The sequence below is a fragment of the Erpetoichthys calabaricus genome, chromosome 5, assembly GCF_900747795.2.
Source record: "Erpetoichthys calabaricus chromosome 5, fErpCal1.3, whole genome shotgun sequence".
NCBI classification, from domain to species: domain Eukaryota; kingdom Metazoa; phylum Chordata; class Cladistia; order Polypteriformes; family Polypteridae; genus Erpetoichthys; species Erpetoichthys calabaricus.
Genome location: NC_041398.2, coordinates 34,916,339 through 34,938,016, shown reverse-complemented (window position 1 = coordinate 34,938,016; position 21,678 = coordinate 34,916,339). Strand labels below are relative to the sequence as shown.

General features: G+C 41.1%; 1 protein-coding gene across 2 annotated transcripts in view; it reads right to left on the bottom strand.

Annotated features, from left to right (window-relative positions):
- Positions 1–21,678, bottom strand: part of si:dkey-183c6.8 (protein O-GlcNAcase) — a 57,595-nt gene that overhangs the window by 21,285 nt on the left and 14,632 nt on the right. For both annotated transcript variants that reach the window (XM_028802853.2, XM_051928231.1), the window contains exons 4-8: positions 16,740–16,911; positions 16,197–16,295; positions 14,557–14,841; positions 11,123–11,227; positions 1,056–1,558 (exon numbers count right to left, since the gene is read on the bottom strand). In XM_028802853.2, the coding sequence (XP_028658686.2) occupies positions 1,056–1,558; positions 11,123–11,227; positions 14,557–14,841; positions 16,197–16,295; positions 16,740–16,911 (1,164 nt within the window). The remainder of the gene's footprint in view (positions 1–1,055; positions 1,559–11,122; positions 11,228–14,556; positions 14,842–16,196; positions 16,296–16,739; positions 16,912–21,678) is intronic.

The window sequence follows — 21,678 nt, the reverse complement described above, 5'->3', positions numbered from 1 at the left end:
GTTCTGTCCTTGTATGTGCTAAAAAATATCCTAACCTAGAAGCTCTGAATTTTTTTTCCACTTGTGATCTTGACTTTTGCATTTTTTTGGTGTGCATGTGTGCGCGTATTTAATATATTTAATCAATTACACCAACACAGTTGAAGTTAAACTCAAATTAAGCTCAAAGTATGAAACACCATAGATCATCAAGAGATGGCATCAATGGTCTATTTATGAATTACACATGGATGATTCTTCCCATTAAGCTATGTACTTCTCACTTCTCTCTCTGTCTAAGTCCTGGAGTGTACAGGACTGCTGGTTTAGACCCCACAACTGGTTTCATACATGGCACTGAGCAAGTTACTTTATCTGGCAGTGATCTCACTGTAGACATACAGAACTCATTTTTACTGCCCCAGTACAGCACTTTGAGATGGAGTGGACTATGAGCATGGGAAAGGTGCTATATAAATAAAATGTTTTATTATTATTATTATTATTATTATTATTATGAAGTGTTTTATACAATGGTGAGGAGGACAGGAGTAAATCAGTAAAGTTGGAGGTGGTTTATTAAGCTGGCAATTTGTGATTTATTACTCTAGTCCCCATACAACACTCTCTCCCCTATGTAGTGTGGTCCTTCTTCATATTTAATAGGTAAAACTAAAAATCTGATTGCTTGTCTAAAGCCTGCCAATAGAACATTTTCAGTATTGTGAACTGAGTCAGATGATAGGAGGCCAAATGCTGGGAAAGTTAAAACTGGTGTAGCTGTTTCTGCAGCCAGTGGAGTAGCCCAGAAACTTCAGGTCCCATCTCCTTAAGTGTTCAGGCAGCTCCACATCATGTTTCAGTAGTGCTCATCTAATGACACCATCGCTACATGCTGACTTTTTAAGTCTGCTCTGCATGACTGGCCAATGAGCTTCACAAAATATGGAGCTCTCCAGAACACAATGCATTTGACCTTTACCTTTAGCCGAAATGTTCTCCCTCTCATGACAACTCTTTAATCATCATCATTAATGTGATGCTTAGCTCATCTGCGGTCCTTTCTTCCAACTCACCTTCTGTGGGTCGCCTTTCTTGACAGCAATGCTAATACAGCTGCTGTTTGCTTTCAGCCACTGGAACTCCTTCAGAAGGTGCTGAGCTTTGTCCCCATGCTCATATGGCAGGTAGAAGAGCCCCACCAGTAGACGAAGATCAGTCAGGCCTGGTGTTTCATGAGATGCTTCCAATTCCTGGCTTGCAGAATCCAACTGAGTGAGAACCTGGGTTTCTTGCTCTCTGTCCTCTCCTATCTCACAGGGCTTCCACACAGTGGCAGTTTCATTGGATATCACATCTGGTGCACCTTTACTCTGACACGGCACACTCTTTCCTTCTGAAGAGTGAAAGGCTTGAGGACCTTTGGGGATCTCACAGTCCTCTGCGGTTGACTCCTGAGGCACATCTATAGAAGATTTACAATGGCTCCACCTGGTGGTTATATGAGACCCCTGCTTTTCAGACATCTTTGGTTCACTGTTGGTTGAGGACCTGTCTTCCACTGGGAGAGTCTGTCTGCCTGGAAATAAGAAAGCTAATAAAAACGAATCTTTTCCATTCCAATATAATAGTGTAATACAGAATACTTCTTACAGATCTGTTTTCTTGCCTAATTATTCTTTGGTCTATATTTTTCCATCTTGTAACTTACAGTATCCTTAAGTTATTTGATATTCAAACTAACAAATAAATACTTAAATATACTAATATACTATGTTTTGAGTACTCACACAAAACAAGATAGCAGACTATCACTGGTTTTCAGCTTTTAAGTTATATTTTTAACATCAGTAAGCAGATGCGTTCTCTATTCTTAATTCTAACCTTCTATAACCCTCCACATTTGTTTGCAGTCCTGTATTTGAATGAATGAAAGGATGAACAAATGAACATGAATGAATATGAATAAACTTGCAAATTAATTTAGAGAAAGAGATTCAAGCACAGAGCTCAACAGTGCCCTCTTGTGGAGGATGGGCATTATACTACTACTTCGCAATAATTTCTTGGAAACATTAGATCATTAGAAGGATAGTGACGAAAACAGGCCTAGATTCACCTAACTTTCTCACAATAACATCAAGTTGAGATTTCAAGATCCCCAAAGTCCAACTTTCTACTTCACTACCCTTCTAACCCAGTCGTTCTCAAGTTCAATCCTTGGGGGCCCCTGCGGCTGCAGGTTTTTGTTCTAATCAGTTTTACAATCAGTCAGTCTGTCATCTTGTTTAATTAGCTGGTCCCTTTATATTATCTTCTCTTATTCTTTGCTCAAAAAGTATATTTATAAGAAATTAGCTGTGCTACTCATCTAATTTGGGTTGAAATTTAAGTAATCAATGTAGTCCTCATGGGCAGCACGGTGGCACAGTGGGTAGCGCTGCTGCCTCGCAGTTAGGAGACCCGGGTTTGCATGATCTCCCCGTGTCTACGTGTGTTTCCTCCGGGTGCTCCGGTTTTCTCTCACAGTCCAAATACATGCAGGTTAGGTGCATTGGCGATCCTAAATTGTCACTCGTGTGTGTTTGGTGTGTGTGTGTGTGTGTGCGCCCGCCCTGCCTGGGGTTTGTTTCCTGCCTTGTGCCTTGTGTTGGCTGGGATTGGCTCCAGCAGACCCCCATGATCCTGTAGTTAGGATATAGCGGGTTGGATAATGGATGGATGGATATAGTCCTCATGCTTTTTTGTTTCATATATAGGGTTTCCATTTGGTCTGGTGTACAGTAATCCCTCCTCTATTGCGGGGGTTGCGTTCCAGAGCCACCTGCGAAATAAGAAAATCCGCGAAGTAGAAACCATATGTTTATATGGTTATTTTTATATTGTCATGCTTGGGTCACAGATTTGCGCAGAAACACAGGAGGTTGTAGAGAGACAGGAACGTTATTCAAACACTGCAAACAAACATTTGTCTCTTTTTCAAAAGTTTAAACTGTGCTCCATGACAAGACAGAGATGACAGTTCTGTCTCACAATTAAAAGAATGCAAACATATCTTCCTCTTCAAAGGAGTGCGCGTCAGGAGCACAGACTGTCAGAAAGAGTCAGAAACAAATCAATAGGGCTGTTTGGCTTTTAAGTATGCGAAGCACCGCGGCACAAAGCTGTTGAAGGCGGCAGCTCACACCCCCTCCGTCAGGAGCAGACAAAGAGAGAGAGAGAGAGAGAGAGAGAGAGAGAGAGACAGAGAAAAACAAACAGTCAGAAATCAATACGTGCCCTTCGAGCTTTTAAGTATGCGAAGCACCGTGCAGCATGTCGCTTCATGAAGCAGCTGCACAGAAGGTAGCAACGTAAAGATAATCTTTCAGCATTTTTAGACGAGCGTCCGTATCGTCTAGGTGTACGAACAGCCCCTCTGCTCACACCCCCTACGTCAGGATCAGAGAAAGTCAGCGCAAGAGAGAGAGAGAGAAAAGTAAGTTGGGTAGCTTCTGAGCCATCTGCCAATAGCGTCCCTTGTATGAAATCAACTGGTCAAACCAACTGAGGAAGCATGTACCAGAAATTAAAAGACCCATTGTCCTCAGAAATCCGTGAACCAGCAAAAAATCCGCGATATATATTTAAATATGCTTACATATAAAATACACGATAGAGTGAAGCCGCGAAAGGCGAAACGCGATATAGCAAGGGATCACTGTAATAATACTCACCTGATCCCTTTCCCTTGTGGTAGCCTTTTCCTCTTTGGATAGAGCCGCCCATTTTTGACACTTTCTCTCAATGTCGCTCATCAAACTGACCACAGTTTTACTGGAAGTGTTACATTAGGAAAATGTGGCAGTAGATGCTACCATATTGGCCTGTTTTAGCAACCCTAGACTAGTCATGTCAGGGCTTTGCGATGTTCATATTGAATTTTTGTCATATTTGCTTATCCATTGCCCACCTTGCAAATTTATCAGTCATTAGCATTGTAGCATCACACCTTGTTCACGTGGATCAAGTGGGTGCAAGAAAGTCTCTACCATGCTATTGTGGCCAACATATAACATTGGACAACAGAATTTTTTTATTTTTAAACCCTCATTTGGTATTTTTAGTTTCATTTCTAATTTTCTTTACACTTCTTATGCAGATTTTGCCTTTTTAAATTTTTTTCTCTAACTATACCAACCAGATGGACACACAGATGCACAAACACTTGTCCTATATTAAGGTGAATACATTTAGAAAAAATCTAGAAATATTTATAATGTTTATATCTGTTTGCATTATATGTAATATTTGTATTTATAACATTAAATGCTTAACTCTCACCACTTTCCTGTTAATTCAGCTCTTTTGGTGGAGTTTGCTCCCATAATTAATGAATATTAGAGTAGACACCTTGACAAATGATAGTGTATGCTTCAGAGTCAGGCGCACTAACGTGCTCATTAGTAAAAGAATTTATCAAATAATCAGAACATCTGGAAAGCAGAATTAAAGTCATGATAATGAGGATTAATTGAAGTTAAAACTTGTAATTGTTTGACAGCCCTAGTACAAGGAAATTAACAAACTATCAAAGTCACCTTATAGACCTCCTGAATATCCATCCATCTACCGGACCCATCCAGCTCAATTTTGAAGTTATATGGGGCTACACAGTATCCCAGATTGGCAGGAAACAACTTTGTACAGGGCCCTAGTCCATCACAATGACACTCACTCACACAGGTTTAGTGATCCAGAGGACACCAGAATTTATACCTGTCAGATCCAGGGCAGCAGTGGGCAGTGGTAGCCTCATCATTCTGCTGCATATTATGGCGGGCAGGCCTCTACGGCTTTCAAGAGTGTTGAGAGACCTGGGGCCAACATGGACAGTTAAAGGAAGGTGGCTCTAGGAGTTTCAGAGGTCTTCTCAGACCAGGGAAGTGGTCCAGGGATTCAACCCTGAAGAAATTCCATGATAAAGATGAAAAGCTCACTCTGATTTTAATTTCATTTAGCCGAGAGTCAGAAGAGATGATGGCAAGAGTCCAGCTAGCAGAAGGAAGAAAGGTCAGAGATATTAAGAAAGGCTGGGAGCAGTCTGGAGGAGTGCTTTGTATGAAATAATATGGGTAAGTGCGCTGGGTACCCAAACAATTGATGGGATGGAGACAGCATAAGAAGGCTTAATCAGCAGCAGGTTATTTGCTTTCGCTTTATTGAAAATATTTGGTGCTATATTTCTCCACAAGCCATATATATTTCATACCCATATTATATTTCGCATAAGCCATATGTTTTTACAAGAAATCCACCATTTTGTGAATGTTAATTGGGTTTGGAGAAAGCTTGAGTTCCCCCAACTGGCCCACAACTGTTCTCGATTCAATCCCACCTCTGATTCACTGTGTGACCACGACCAGGCCACTTTACCTGTCTTTGCTCTGATGTGATGTAGCCAGTTTTTGCATTTATCTTTACTTTTTTAGCTGACGCCTTTATTCAAGGTGACTTACAACATTTATAATGCAATTGGTTACATTTCTTTTTTTTTGTTTTTCCCAATTGGAGCGCAGGCAGGTCAAGTGACTTGCTCATTGTCACACAGTGTAAGTAGCAGGATTTGAACCCACAACCTCAGGGTTTGAAGTCCAAAGTCTTCACCACTACACCACACAAAGACCCAGAACATTGAGAGTGATCATTTCACCTAAATTGTACATTTCTGTGATGTTGGAATCCCAAAGGGACAAAATGCCAAGTCCACACATTCAGCACCAAGGCTAGGATTTGAATCCTGAACTCTGAAGCTGTGAGGTGACCAGTTCCACCATGCTGCCCCAAATGATATTCATTTCAATTAAAATTCTGACAAGACAGCACAGTATCATGGCTACTAACTGCAAAAGGCAGAGTTCTGAATCCCACACTCTGCTGTTTTTCACTTTCAGGCATTCACTGCCATTCTGAGCCATCATTCTGAGACGAAACAGCTTTGGCATGTTGGGGGGGCAGATTGAGGGTTTCGGTTATGAGTAGGTCACTTTAGCCTCACCATACACTCTTCTTTAGGTGTGATACATAAAACTAAATCTGATAGCTCTCTCAGATCAAAATAATGTGGACTGCATTCTGCCATCTTCAGCATCTTCCTTCTACCCTCCAGTGGTTCAAGTCCTATCTGACTGATAGGCAAGAGTTTGTTAGTCTTGGCAACAGTAGATCCAGCTCAGCGCCAGTCACACAAGGAGTCCCTCAGGGCTCTGTCCTCGGTCCTCTGCTTTTCTGTATTTATATGCTTCCCCTTGGCCATATTATCCGTAGTTATGGATTGGGTTATCATTTTTATGCAGATGATACTCAGCTCTACTTCAATGTTAAAAGTGGAACTTCATCAGAGCTTTCTCAGCTCACAACCTGCCTTAGTGAAATTAAAACCTGGATGGAGCAGAACTCTTTAAAATTAAATTGCAATAAAACTGAACTCCTGCAAATTGGGACTAAAATGCAACTTAATAAAATGAGCTCCTTCCCAGTCCATCTTGGCAGTGATCTCATCAGACCTGCCTCTACTGTAAAAAATCTTGGTGTCATTTTTGACTCCTCCCTCACTTATTCTGCCCACATAAATCACATTAAGAAACTTTCTTACTTTCACCTCCGTAACATATCCCGTGTTCGCTCCTTCCTCTCCTTCTCTAATGCTGAGAAACTTGTCCATGCTTTTATCACATCCCGCATCGATTATTGTAATTCCCTACTGGCAGGTGCCCCTTCTAATCTTATATCACAGCTCCAGCTTATTCAAAACTCAGCTGCAAGAGTCCTTACTCGAGCCAGCAGCAGCGAGCACATCACACCCATCCTGCTCCGCCTTCACTGGCTCCCTGTGTCCTACAGAATCGAATATAAAATCCTACTAATAACCTACAAAGCTTTAAATAACCTCGCGCCAAACTACATCAGTGACCTTCTCCATCACTATGTGCCTGCCCGCCCACTAAGGTCCTCTGATTCTGGTAATCTTGTTGTGCCCGTCACTAATCTACACTCCATGGGTGACAGGGCCTTCAGCTGTATAGCGCCCAGACTCTGGAATGACCTACCAAAATTAATCAGGTCAGCTGACTCCATGAATTCTTTTAAAAAACAACTCAAAACTCATCTGTTCAGGAAGGCTTTTAGCTCTACTTGACTTTATTACCTTTCTCTCAGTTTACTTCTCTGTCAAGATGCTCATGTAACCTGTATGTGTGTGCGAGACCATCAATTATGTTGTCTGTTTTTTTTTCAGAATTTACTGTCTTAATCTTCTTTGTTTATTTATCTGGTTTGTACAATGCTATATACTGTATATTCTGCCGTTCTTTATTTATTCTGTAAGTGCCTTGAGCATGGGAAAGGCGCTATATAAATAAAATGTATTATTATTATTATTATTATTATTATTATTACCCCCTTTCATTTCATTTCAGTTCAGTTCAGTTCAAAGTTTTTTGTCATATGCACAGTAAGGAAACATGTTTCCCTGTACAATGAAATTCTTTCTTTGCTGTCCACACCAAATGATAAAACCAACGTATAAAGATAAACATACATAATAAGTAGCAGATAGATAATAAGTAACAGAGGCAGCATAAAGTATAAAAACAGAACAGAAGTATCAAGTGTAATGTGCAGGTAGGTGTGTGATAGAATGAGGTGAACCATGGTTATAAACTCCAGTCAGTTATTTAGGAGTCTAATGGCCTTGGGAAAGAAAGAGTTCTTTAGCCTGGAAGTCCTGCATTTCATACTTCTATACCTCCTGCCTGAGGGTAGAAGTGTGAAGAATTCATGTTGGGGGTGGGTGGGGTCCCTAAGGATCGAGGCAGTTCTCCTGCAGACTCTACAGTTGTAGATGCTCTGCAGAGAGGGCAGTGGGGTCCTGGTGATCTTCTCAGCAGTCTTTACCACTATCGGCAGGTGTTTGCGGTCCATAGTAGTAGTGTTGCCGTACCACACGGTGATGCAGCTGGTCAAGATGCTCTCAACAATGCAGCTGTAAAAGTTGCCGAGGATCTTAGTTGACATACCAAACTTTCTCAGCCTCCTCAGAAAGTACAGCCGCTGTTGAACCCTCTTGACCAGCTGTGTGGTGTTACAGTAAGTGTCCAAGTGAGGTCCTCACTGATGTAGACACCCAGGTATTTAATGCTGCTCACCTTCTCCACTTCAAGCCCTCGGATGAACAGTGGCCGGTGAGGTCTCCTCCCCTTTCTCATGTCCACTATCATCTTCTTTGTCTTGTCTGTGTTGAGGGTGAGGTTGTTGTCCTCACACCATGACGCCAGACTGTCCACCTCACTCCTGTAGGCCACCTCATACCCACCAGTGATGCATCCTATCACTGCGGTGTTGTCTGAGAACTTTAGGATGATGTTATCTTTGTGGGAGGTGACACAGCCGTGGGTGAACAGGGTGTAGAGGATGGGGACACATACCTGTGGCGTACCTGTGTTTTTGATAATGGGGGCTGAAATCCTATTACCAATCCTGACAGACTGGGGCCTGCCAGTCAGAAAGTCTAGGAGCCAGTCACAGAGGGTGGGGTGCAGGCCAAGTGCAGACAGTTTACGGGTGAGTTTATGGGGGATAACCATGTTAAAGGCGGAGCTGTAGTCAACAAAGAGCATCCTGATGTAGGAGTCATTGTTCTCCAGATGGGAGAGGGAATGATGTAGTACGACCGAGATGGTATCTGAGGTGGACCTGTTGGGCCAGTAGGCATACTGCAGGGGGTCCAGAGTGTCCGGTATGCTGTTCTGAATGTGGGCTGGCACCACTCTCTCAAAACACTTCATGATGTTTGGAGTGAGTGCTATCAGCCTGTAATCATTCAGGCAGGTGTGTGGTGTTTTTTAGCAAGGGAGACAATGATCGTAGTCTTAAAGCAGGACGGAACGATGCGCTGACTGAGGGAATAGTTGAAGATGGAGCAGAGAACATCAGCCAGCTCGTTGGCACATGCTTTGAAAGCCCGCCCAGGGCTGGTCCAGCTGCCTTACAGGGGTTGATCTTCCTAAGTGCTTTGTGTACCTGACCTGAAGAGACCATTTAGGGAGGGGAGGGGGATTGTGTGGTCCAGGTGTGTGTGTGCCTCCACTCTGTGCTGTTGCTGCATGTCTCAAAGCGGGTGTAGAAAGTGTTGAGATCATCCAGCAGACTGTCTATGGAGCTGATTGTGCTGGTAGTGGTCCTGTAGTCTGTGATATGCTTTAGGCCCTGCCATATACTTCCAGAGTCAGTAGTAGAATAGAAGCCCTCCAGCTTCTCTCTGTACTGCCTCTTGGCTGCTGTGATGGCTTTTCTTTTCTAATGTACCCAGTCACGTACTCAGCATAGTCCTGTATGCTGATAGAAGAGTCCTCTAGAGTGGCTGCAACCCTAAACACATCCCAGTCTGTCTGAGCAAAACAGTCCTGCAGGGTGCTCTCAGTCTCTGGGGTCCAGAGTTTAACTTGCTTAATGATAGGGTTTGTTTGTTTCGGCCTTTGTCTGTAGGCTGGGTACAGGTACAAGTGACATGGTCTGATTGTCCGAAGTGGGGGCAGGGTGCAGCCCTGTATGCACTGCGTATGTTGCTGTAAACATGATCCAGTGTGTTCTTCTCACGGGTGGGAATGTTCACGTGTTGGTGGTAAATTGCACTGATTAAAGTTGCAAGCTGCAATAAAAACAGCATCTGGGTGAGCCGTCTCTAAGTCTCTGATGTTTGCCGGTGGGATGTAAACAGCGGGCAAAAACACAGCGGTGAATTCCCTTGGTAGATAATAGGGTCGGCATTTCAGCAGTAAACTCTCCCCATCTTGTAAGCAGTGCTTATAAACAGTCCGTACATCTCCACACTACGAGTTGTTAATAAACACACACACACCTCCCCTTTTAGTCTTACCGGAGGCTGCGGTGCAATCTCCTCGGTGCATGGAATGAGTCTGTAGCTGAACGGCGCATTCTGGGACTTGGTCTGAAAGCCAGGTCTTGGTGAAAATTAGAGCGCAGCACTCTCTTATTTCCTGCTGCGCTATAATCCTGGTTCTTAGCTCATCCAGTTTGTTTTCCAGAGACCGCACGTTGGCTAGCAAGAGGCTGGGTAGAGGTGGTCGGCTAGCGCGGGCTTTCAGCCTAGCATGGAGCCCTCCCCTCTTGCCTCGCTTGCGTCACCGTCTCCAGAGCACTCTCCTGGGGTCAGCTTGGTCACTCGAGCTCAGTGCTACAGGGTCTTCCTGGATGTGGTTGTGATGTTGGCTGCGGGAGCGAACAATGAACTGTAGCTCAGATGGTAAAAAAAACTGTAAATTCCAGGGGACTGTGTGAGTTAGCAATGTCCAGCAATGCCTGTCTGCTGCACAATAGTAGTGCAAGGCATTTGTGCGTTGTGGAGAAGGCAAAAAACAAAAACACAAAACAAAACAAAAAACGAAATGGAGTGGAGCGAGCAAACACGTCTGCCATGGAGGGCGCCATATTGCATATTTGTGCATCTACCACCTTCAATTAGAAAGGAGGCCTGAATTTACAGGATGGCATCTTCATCTTCTTTTGACCATTCATACTATATGGGCACAGGAAGAGGGGTGAAATGTATCTGACAAATAGTTAAATCACTTCTTTGTACAGTATTTAGGAAACTGTTGGCTCTCCTCTGAACATGCAGAGGCATGTGGCCCCTCCTGCCTTCTGTGTGTAATCTTGGCCCACCAGGAGTCCTGAAGCGTGTCCTGCCTATAATTAAACACTAATCTATTCCTCATCTGGTACCATACACTCAACCTCCTGTCTTCAAGTGCCAGCATTGCCATTTATCCTGGGAGGCATCGAATCGTGTGCCTGGCTGGATGCCACCCACTCGCTTTTTTTTTTCTTTTTGTCACACATTTTCAGCTTAGATGTCTGGAAGTGTTGTCACGACAAAACCGCTCAATAAAATGACACCTTCTTATGTCTAAACTGTCTCACGTGTTGGCTGAGACATACTGAGTCACAGAGTGATGGTCACCTGCTGGCCCTCTTGTGGAGCAACTGACTAAACTTTACTTTATGTAGTGAATTTCACACAGCATGACATCACAGGGATGTTCAAGTCTACCTCCCTGAGTGTTGGGGATCACACATTAAGTACCTGGAAGTACAGATTTGCCAATCTCCTCAGTCCAGTCCTGCAAAGCTCTGCTCAGGGCCTCCTCTGGACAATATGCACCAGACTCCTCTTTACTGGCACTGCCATCTGTAGAAAAATGCAAAAATAAAAGTACCATCAGTATATCAATCTTCTTTATGTTACTGTATATAATGCCTTTCACAGCATTAGTAAAAAACAATCTTAAAGTAAAAAGCCAGCTTGTCAAATTTTATCCTTTGGTCTAAAGCTAGAACCATTAATCTGGTCAGGAGGTTGGTTCACACTTTTGTTTCAGGCTGGGAAACTGCTCTGTGAATTGTGACTATGTCAGCCATTAATCAGAGAATTTCATGTTACACATTGAGGACCGGACCGCATTCTGTAGTTGGCACAGCTTCTAAACTCTAAGCAGCTCATTTCCATGTGTGTGTCTCCCAGTCCCTATACAGGCAGCTGGACTATTACAACTTTGTAAGATGTTTGTCAAGTTGGTATCTACTTAAGCAGTGAAGGAAAAAAATGTCCATCAGTGCCTCCTTCAGCTTGGAGGTTCTTCAATTTCCAGAGAAGCGCAGGTATTTGGATTCTAAACATGAAACAGTCTGTGTCCGAGTGTCACCCTCAGCCTGGTGACTATCTGATCTTTGTGTCCATGTAAGTTTTCTCTGTTCTCTTCTCACATCTCAAAGACATGTATGTTAAATTAACTGTAGACTCTGAATTGTTCCCAAGTGAAGGCCTGCTCGGGTTTTCCTTATAATGATTTGGTCTCCAATCCTGGAAAGAATTCTGTTTTGTTGCCAATGGTGCTGGAACAGTCTTGGGCTAAGGCTGCAGCTACCAAAAGGAAAAACGGTTTAGGAAATGGATAAGCTACACCAAGATTTAGACAGACAGACAGACAGACAGACAGACAGACAGACAGACAGACAGACAGACAGATAGATAGATAGATAGATAGATAGATAGATAGATAGATAGATAGATAGATAGATAGATAGATAGATAGATAGATAGATAGATGGATATTTTATTAATCCCAAGGGGAAATTCTCATTCAGATTTGAACCCAGATCCCCATAGCTTGTCAAGCAATAACAGTAAACAAGGAATCACCTTAAGATAATAACTGATATTGTAATATTCTGGTAGAAATCAACATATTAATTAAAGAAAGAAATGTAGCCTCTGCTGGGACAAGTTTGATAAAATCTCTTCGATTCAGAAACCAGGCAGGAGAAAACCTGTCCATCGAGTCTTTAATTATGTCTTCAGCAAATGTTTGAAGAATAAGCATACACCACAACAGCCTGTTACAAAATTATCAGAATGGTCAAAGAAATAAGGGCAGAGTTCTACTTTATAAGCAACTGAATTAACATAACAGTGCTGATTAATGCATACATTTACTCTGATTGGTTGGTTGGTTTACCCCCAAGTGACTTATTGAAATAAAAGTCTGTTCTACCATACTCTTGCTCTTCTCATATGTATAATGTTCAGCTATTACCCCTGAAATCTCTTTGTATATGACAACTGTCCAGTCTTGTTGTTTACATGACATATGTTGATTTCTAAATCAACTCCATGTACATTTTGTGCATTACATCCTAGTACATCTTTGTCGTTGTTATTCACTTAACCTTCACCTGATATGCTTGAACAGGTTACTGACATTTATTAACCCTTTTATACATCTTAAATAGATGCTATATTTTAATATGGGAAACATACCAAAATACGTAACCATTGTTACCTCCAAATAATTTTCTCACACAATATACAGTGAAATGGTAGACATAAATGTAAAGTATTACATGTTATCTCACAACAATCAACCGACCAATCAGACCACAAATTTGACTCCCTCCTTTTTGTCTCTATTGTCCCCTTTGCATTGTCTAAGCCTCACCCTCTTCAATGTCAGCCTAATCTTCTCAACAATATACAGCATTGCTTTCTTAAATACAAAATTTTGACCATAGCATCTTTACTTCCTGCTTTTCCCTAAACAAGCTATAACAACACATCTTACCGCACATGAAAAAAAAGCTATAATATTGAAGGGGTGCACAGCACTTATGTATTAATATTTCCAGATAATCTAGGCCAATATTTTCCAACCTGTGGACATGATGAAACCCTGCACCTCCGCCACTCTGGCAATCATGCTCGATGCACAGTGGCAGCTTTGCAAGTGGATAGCAGTCAACCCCGAATGAAATATCATCCAGCAGTCTGATGATAGCACTTGATTCAAAGAATAAATAACTTGTTCACTTTCATGTTCCTATGTATACTTGTAACTGATTCTCGTAAATGCCTTATGAATATATACTAGAATGCTTAAGTAGCACCTTATTGAATTAAATAAAATATTTAAGCAGAAAATACTTCCTTATACACAGATTGACCATGTGTAAAAACTGGCAAAGATAAATAAATATCAAAAAATATGTGAAGCTTGCTGGACTGTGGAGATGGAAGAAATGGCACATATTCTTATACCCCAAAATGTAGTACGATAATAAATGTAGTAATATGGTTATAAACACACACATCTACATCAGCCTTAAAATCTGTATTTTTTTATTCCATGGTTGTCCAAATTAGAATTTCTGGTGTGTGTTTATTATTATCTATATATTCACTGTATTCATTTCCGCATGCTTCTTAGCTTTATGCTCTACGCTGCTTGGGAATAAATACATAATTTCAAATTTGTTAAATCTGTGAGCTGTACACAGAGATAAAGACTAAATAAAAGACTCCATATAACAAAATAAATATACTTGGCTTGTTAGCTCATGGAGATTTGCCATTCCACTTTAGTACATTCAGATGTAATCATTCTCATAAGCATTTGTTCAGGCATAAGCAAGTGTTCCCATAAGCAGTTTTTCACTATCCATCCATCCATTTTCCAACCCGCTGAATCCGAACACAGGGTCACGGGGGTCTGCTGGAGCCAATCCCAGCCAACACAGGGCACAAGGCAGGAACCAATCCTGGGCAGGGTGCCAACCCACCGCAGGACACACACAAACACCAAGCACACACTAGGGACAATTTAGAATTGCCAATCCACCTAACCTGCATGTCTTTGGACTGTGGGAGGAAACCGGAGCGCCCGGAGGAAACCCACGCAAACACGGGGAGAACATGCAAACTCCACGCAGGGAGGACCCAAGAAGCGAACCCGGGTCTCCTAACTGCGAGGCAGCAGCGCTACCACTGCGCCACCGTGCCGCCCAGTTTTTCACTATTCAACTTAAATCCACCAGTGGAAATCCACCACTATGGAACTTAAATTCCATACTAGCTAAGAGTGTTCAGAAAGCGGATGCTTGGAAATGCACACTACCTTCTCAGGCCTCAAAGTTCACATCATTAGAAAATTTAGTTTCCTTTCTGTATGAGTTTGGATTCCTCACCTGACCTGGCTGAGTGTTTCCTCATCCGGTGAATTGATCTAAACCATGAGCCCAGGGTGTGTATAGGAATGAAGTTGGCCTCAAACTCGCAGTTGGGATTCAGCAATAGACCCTGAAGGTGTGGCCCAAGTCCAATGGGGCGACCTTTGAAGGGGCCGAGGAAGACAATCTTCGAGTCATAGTCATTGGCGTGAAGGTTGTCCCAGATCAGTGGTCGTCGTTGCAGCACCTCTTGCACTTCCTTGATAGACTCCTCTGTCAGCTCTTTGGAGATCACCTTTGTTCCTATGGAACAAAAGGCCAGAAAGTATTATGTAGGTCAACACCATTAAAAAAGTCAGATAAACACTCTAAGGCAGTGGTGTTAAACTCGAGTTTATTGAGGGCCAAAAATAACCCTTTAAATACCCATCGTGGTCAGGAACATATCAACAAACATCTTTCCCGCCACATTTTCTTTACAAAGAAGACACACGGGCACATCTGCTCATCACAATCATATGTTCTGCCTCACGTCTCTCTTCAAACAGTCTTCTCATCTTATCAGTTTCTCTTGTCTTGGTCCTTGCAGTGGGTTAGGAAAGTTACCAGCAGCTATAGGGCCAAAATTAGCATGGAGCGAAGACATGATGTCAGTGCATAAAGCTGAGTGACAGCAGCAGTCAGAACACAGGCAAGAATTTGTAGCTAAAGCAAAGAATATTTGCTTACACCTGACATTTATGTCAACATGATGGTACTTGACCACATTAAAAGGCAGGCGTAAATGTGATAGTGATGGTTCACACAAGCCACATTCTGAGTTGGTCAGAAATAGAACGGAGAGTGAACTAATTTAATTTGGGTGGAAATACAAATGCATTTTCTAGCCACATATAACAACAGCCACAAAATCAACAGCAACATTAAAAGAATCGTGTGGGGAGATGGCTGAAGTAAGGGGGCCAACCCTGGAAATTGTGCAACTTTAAAAAGTAACAGTAGTGGCAATAGCAATGTGTCTGAAGTTGAGCTACCATCTCCTCCATGAAACAGTCACATCTTTGGCATTATGCTAAAAATTAAAAGTTATTTTCAGCACTGAGGCATGTAATCTTCTTCTCCATTTTTTCTTGTGTCATTATGAGCAGACCATTTTTATTTTAACTACAGGTTTGTAGCTGTGGAGTGCTGTGTTCTGCAGATTAATATCATTGTAACTGGAGATACAATTTAATATGGATAGAATCCATATATGAAACACAAGTTAAGGGTGGTCTTTCAGAAAACTTAATGTTCACCAGGTGCAGTATGCAAAGCATTTTGAACACTGATAAGTGGGCTTTGCATTTGAAACCCCTGCTCTAAGATTAAAAGTCAGGTACTTTGGGCTGACCAATTGTACACAACAAAATCATTGTGTAAAGGAGACAACATTTAAGGGTTTAAAATCAACAATGGCAGGAAAAGAGTTTCAGCATACTGAGCAGTCATATGGGAATTAGCAAGCTTTGATTTGAACAGATGTGTTGCTGGCGCCTTCTTATTGAGTGACAGTCCAGATACATCAGTTGTGGCGACTGGTTCTAAGCTTCACTCAAGGAATGTGTTTCACTTTCATTAGTGCCATCGTTTTTTGTTAGACACAAACATAAACTCACCAGTCCATATGACACCAATCCCTGGCAGAAGTTCCTCCCCAATGGTCTTGAGGTATGCCGACTTGGCCAGACAGGGATAGCACAGGGAGTTACAGTACTCTACAAGGAAGAACATAGAAGGTTTAGAACAATAAGTATGTCATCAGTCCTTTCCAGGACAATGAGTACTTGTGAAAGTGGAGCCTTTCAATTATAAAGCATTCCAGAAGAAGTGGGAATCCATTGTAAAACAGTGTTGAAGAATCTATCAAACAGCAGTTCAACCAATAAACTTATCATGGGGGCAGGAGACAGACCATGAAATAAAATTACTTAAAAACCAAAAGCCTGACTCAAGTTAGTGTAAAACTGCATTCATTAAGTACAAATAGAATATGTGACAAGGATTATATGTTTGTGTCACTTGTAGAATCTTAACAGCACGCTTCACATTTCCAACAAGTAAAGAATTAAGAAATTCATATCAAACACCCACGCGTAAGCTGTTTTTGAATGATTCTCATCATACCTAACAGGCTATCAGAAGGTAAAAGTCTCCCATACCTGTTGGACAAAAGAGAAACGTGCAAGGCTCCTCCAGGTACTGGAAAATCTCATTGGCCACTGAGACCTGTGCATGAGCAAATGACGAGAAGACATCCTTGTCCACCTGGCAGAGGGTATGGTCAATGTCATCAAATAATATGGCAAAGGCCTTACACCCGAGGCCTGCCACCTGTAAAGTGCAACATGAGATGGGGAATCAATGCCTGTGATGAGTGGCTTGTCCGTGAGGAGGTTATGTCACACAATTAGGGCTAGATTACATCAAAAGCATCACCCCAGAAAATTCATATTTATACAAAACAGTATTCTTGAAAAAAACACACATATAAGTGGAATCAGAAAATGGCTTAATGTTTATGTAATAAAAAATCGGGAGTGGTCTCCCCTAGACTTTCTCGTATACTCAGATATGAGGATGGATATTTGAGGAGTGAACTGCAAGACAATAATTATATTTTTATATTATGTACATTAAAGAACCATCAACAACAAATCAAATCAAATTAATAATATAATATATATTATAAAAGTAAAGTTGAATAAAGCAGACTCTGCAGGTGCATGAATAAAAAGTACCACTTCCGGTTAGCGGAAATAGCTCAAAAAATGATAGAAATCTATGTTTTGTACCTAATATTTGTATGCAAAATTTGGTTGACCTAAGTGAAAGCGTACTCAAGTTATCGTGTTTACATATATACACTCACACACACACACAGACAGACACACAGACATAATTCTAAAAATGGTATTTTCGGATTCAGGGAGGTGTAAAACATCGAGATTCATCAAAATCTTGAAATCAAATTTTTGAACGATTGCAATATTTTCCCTATACTTTGTATACGAGAAAGTAAAAATACACACTTATAAAAGAACTACAAATCATTCTATCCATTCATCCATCTGACTTTAAACCTGCTTACATTTGCAGAAAATGTTTAGACTTATATACAAGGTATATTTACCATGGACATTATTAATGTCACATGGATTCAAATCTAAGACTATATCCACACTACTTTTTCATTTAAAAATGCAGACATTGGTTTCCATTTTCACCTTTTGTCCACTGATTGGATCTGGCTCATTGCAGCATCTCATTCCCTGATTGGTTACCCTGTTATTAAAGAAAACCTCACTCCAACATAGCAGACACAGAGGAGATGCTTTCCATGGACCCTACTGTGTTGCTTACCTGTATGTATCTAAAATGTGTTTTATATAGTTTGAGTGCTGCATATGTGTGCACAAGGCAAACCATTTACAGAATGCTACATTTCTGACATTCAAGTATTTTTCTGCCGATGCGTGCATGCTCAGTACGTTCCAATGTCTATGTCATATGCGTTTCCAGTCATTTTAGTGTGAGAAGAGATACTTTTGTAAACAATGCAAAAATGCTAGTATGGATGGATATTAATTAGATTAATAATTAAATAGATTAATAGATTAATTAAATAGATTAATTAATTAATTAGGATGAAAATTAGACTGGACTGCCAATACTGATGCTCTGTGTAAGAAAGGACAGAGCCGACTATACTTCCTTAGAAGGCTGGCGTCCTTCAACATCTGCAATAAGATGCTGCAGATGTTCTATCAGACGGTTGTGGCGAGCACCCTCTTCTACGCGGTGGTGTGCTGGGGAGGCAGCATTAAGAAGAAAGACGCCTCACGCCTGGACAAACTGGTGAGGAAGGCAGGCTCTATTGTTGCCATGGAGCTGGACAGTTTAACATCTGTGGCAGAGCGAAGGGCGCTCAGCAGGCTCCTATCAATTATTGAGAATCCACTGCATCCACTAAATAGTATCATCTCCAGACAGAAGAGCAGCTTCAGCGACAGACTGCTGTCACTGTCCTGCTCCACTGACAGATTGAGGAGATCGTTCCTCCCCCAAACTATGCGACTGTTCAATTCCACCCGGGGAGGTAAACGTTAACATTTAACATTATACAAAGTTATTGTCTGTTTTTCACCTGCATTATTATCAATCTTTAATTTAATATTATTTATTGTATCAGTATGCTGCTGCTGGAGAATGTGAATTTCCCATTGGGATTAATAAAGTATCTATCTATCTATCTATCTATCTATCTATCTATCTATCTATCTATCTATCTATCTATCTATCTATCTATCTATCTATCTATCTATCTATCTATCTATCTATCTATCTATCTATCTATCTATCTATCTATCTATCTATCTATCTATCTATCTATCTATCTATCTATCTATCTATCTATTTAAAATTAGTAGAATGAAGAAGGATTATACGCTGCTTAAAGGAGAACTTCGAGAAAGAGGCACTCAGTTGTTGTCAGAGAGATTAAAAAGGGTAAAGTAATTTAAATACCTTGGTTTCTATGTGACAGCAGATGGTGGATTAGGTAGTGAGGTACACCAGAGAGTCCAGACAGGCTGGAACAACTGGAAACAGCTGTCTAATGTGTTATGTGATAAAAGATGGTAGTCAGACCAGCTATGATCTATGGAACTGAAACATGGCCCCTTAAGGGTTCCCAAGTGAGAAATCTAGAAGTAGCTAAGATGAGGATGTTGAGATGGATGTGTAGAGTGACCAAAATGGATAAGAGTAAAAATGAGAGGATAAAGAAAACAGCAAAAGTTGTGAAAATCTCGAAGAAGATCCAAGAGAACTGACTTCAGTGGTATGTCCATGTTATAAAAAGAGACGACAACTGTGTAGGCAAGAGGGTCATGAGACTGGATATTGAGAGAAGAAGGAGAAAGGGGAAACCAAAGCAGAGATGGATGGATTGTATAAGTAAATCTCTGAGGGAGAAAGGATTAAATGGGAGTGGGTATGAAGATTACAGAGTGTGGAGAAGTCTAGTCAAAAATAGCGACCCCATATAAAATTGGGAAAAATGTAGGAAGATGAAGACTCTGCATCTCAAATTACTGATACTACGAAGCACTGTAGACTCGAGTGAAAGGCTGTTCTATTGCTTAACATCAATGTTTGAGTGACCCCAGAATTTATTTTAATTCTTCTTTAATGCCATAAGACTTTTAAGTCTTTTACTTTTGAAATGTTTTCAAATCATTTAACTAGAATGGCGTTTTTACTGTAGGCCAAAAATGCCCCACTTTTCTCCAAAGACCAGTGATAATCCAGGGGTAATTGTGAAGGTACTGGTTAAAATGTAAAATGTGCCATTGGTGAGCCAAATGTCTCAACATGTTCTCCTCCTATTGAAATATAATCCTGACAATTTTAGACAATGTGCAGCACAGGATGGAAGAAGATGAATGGAACTGTCAAGTCCATGAGTACCAACAGAATCCTGAAAGCCTGTTTTGCTGTTGATGTTACCAAACAAAATGAATTAATAAAGTCAGAGATTTACAGTTAACATAAAGTCTACCTTCTAACACAGGTCTTGAGTAAGTAAACTTGAGTAAGTACCCAGGGAGCCAAAACTAGTTATGTAGCTCTGTCTATACAATACAACAACAACAAAAACAACATTTATTTAAATAGCACCTTTTCATACAAACAATGTAGCTCCACGTACTTTACAAGGCAAAAAAGAAAACGTTACTTGAAAAGAAAACAAAAAAGATTAGGCAATAATATTAAAGAATAAGTAACTAAGAAGGTAAGGTCCAGTTAGGCCAGAGGAAAAAAAAATCTGCAGGGGTTCCAATGCCAAAAGACCTACCTAACAAATGTTCCTAAACCAGTGCTCTTTGTTTTCATGCTTCACAGGACAGTATTTGATGAAGTTGGTCTTGTGGACAGATGAGACACCCCCCTTCATTCCATCAATGCTGGGGGCTGCATGGCACCTTGATCAGGTGGTGGTGGCACAAATCACCACCACAGAAGAACCAGAAAATACAGCAGAGAATAGCTGTGATTAGTACAGCCTGATCAGTACAATTTGACTGAAAGTTGGCAACAATAGAATGTTGTAACTCTTTTAGGGCTGATTTTGTTTTTTTCCTTTTGTCCCAGGGCTGAATATATTTCCAAAAAACTCAGTTTTCTAAAAAGCACACAAAGCAATGGTTTAACATATCAATCAAGAAAACATCTCCCTATTATAAAAAAAAGGCTTTGAACAAGACAAGACTTTTTTTCCTGCGACGAGACGAGATCTTTTGAAGAGGGACACAGAGACACTTTCATGTCCCGTGAGATGGTCAAGTCACGTCATACTTACAACTTTAGGAAGTAAATCCCGTGAGATGATGACTTTTGCAAGTCACGCCCTACTTACAACCATTTTCAAACAAAACCACGGTCATCTAACCTCTCAGTTGTTGGAATGCTTTTGGCAAACACACTTCCTGTGCTCTCAGCTCTTAAGTGACACTAGACTTTGTGCCAAGAAATGTAATCATGCCCTGGGCTGGAAAAAGACAAAGTACAACGTCGTAAAGAATTCAAAATCGTTGGCGCGATACAAATGCAGAGCAGGTTAGAGATAATGGAAGTAGGAAAATTTGGCGAGCAAAGCGAGCAGGGGGCTAAGCCCCTAGTATTTAGATATGACAAATGTCACTGTGTTGTATGTCGTATGAACCTATACTATGTGATGTCACATACATATTACACATCTGTTACATGGTATGGTCCTGCAGAATATGGTAATGTTCAAAGCATAGAATTGCATGCATTGCCATATCGCACTGCTATGTATTGCACTGGTGCCTCTTTTTCAGTTACCTGTTGCTGCACACAGCACAATCAGGTGTTGTGTGCAACAACATCTGCATAAAACTTTGCAGAAGCACACATGTGTCATGTGACATAATCCACCCAAAGCCACCAGGAGACAGAGCACATTTGGAACAGTGCTCCCTAAAGTTACAGCACCAGTCCAGTCCCATCTCTATTTGCAATCCCACATAGCCCATTATCTTATATTTTCTTGTGGGCTTCCACTTTAAAAAGCAA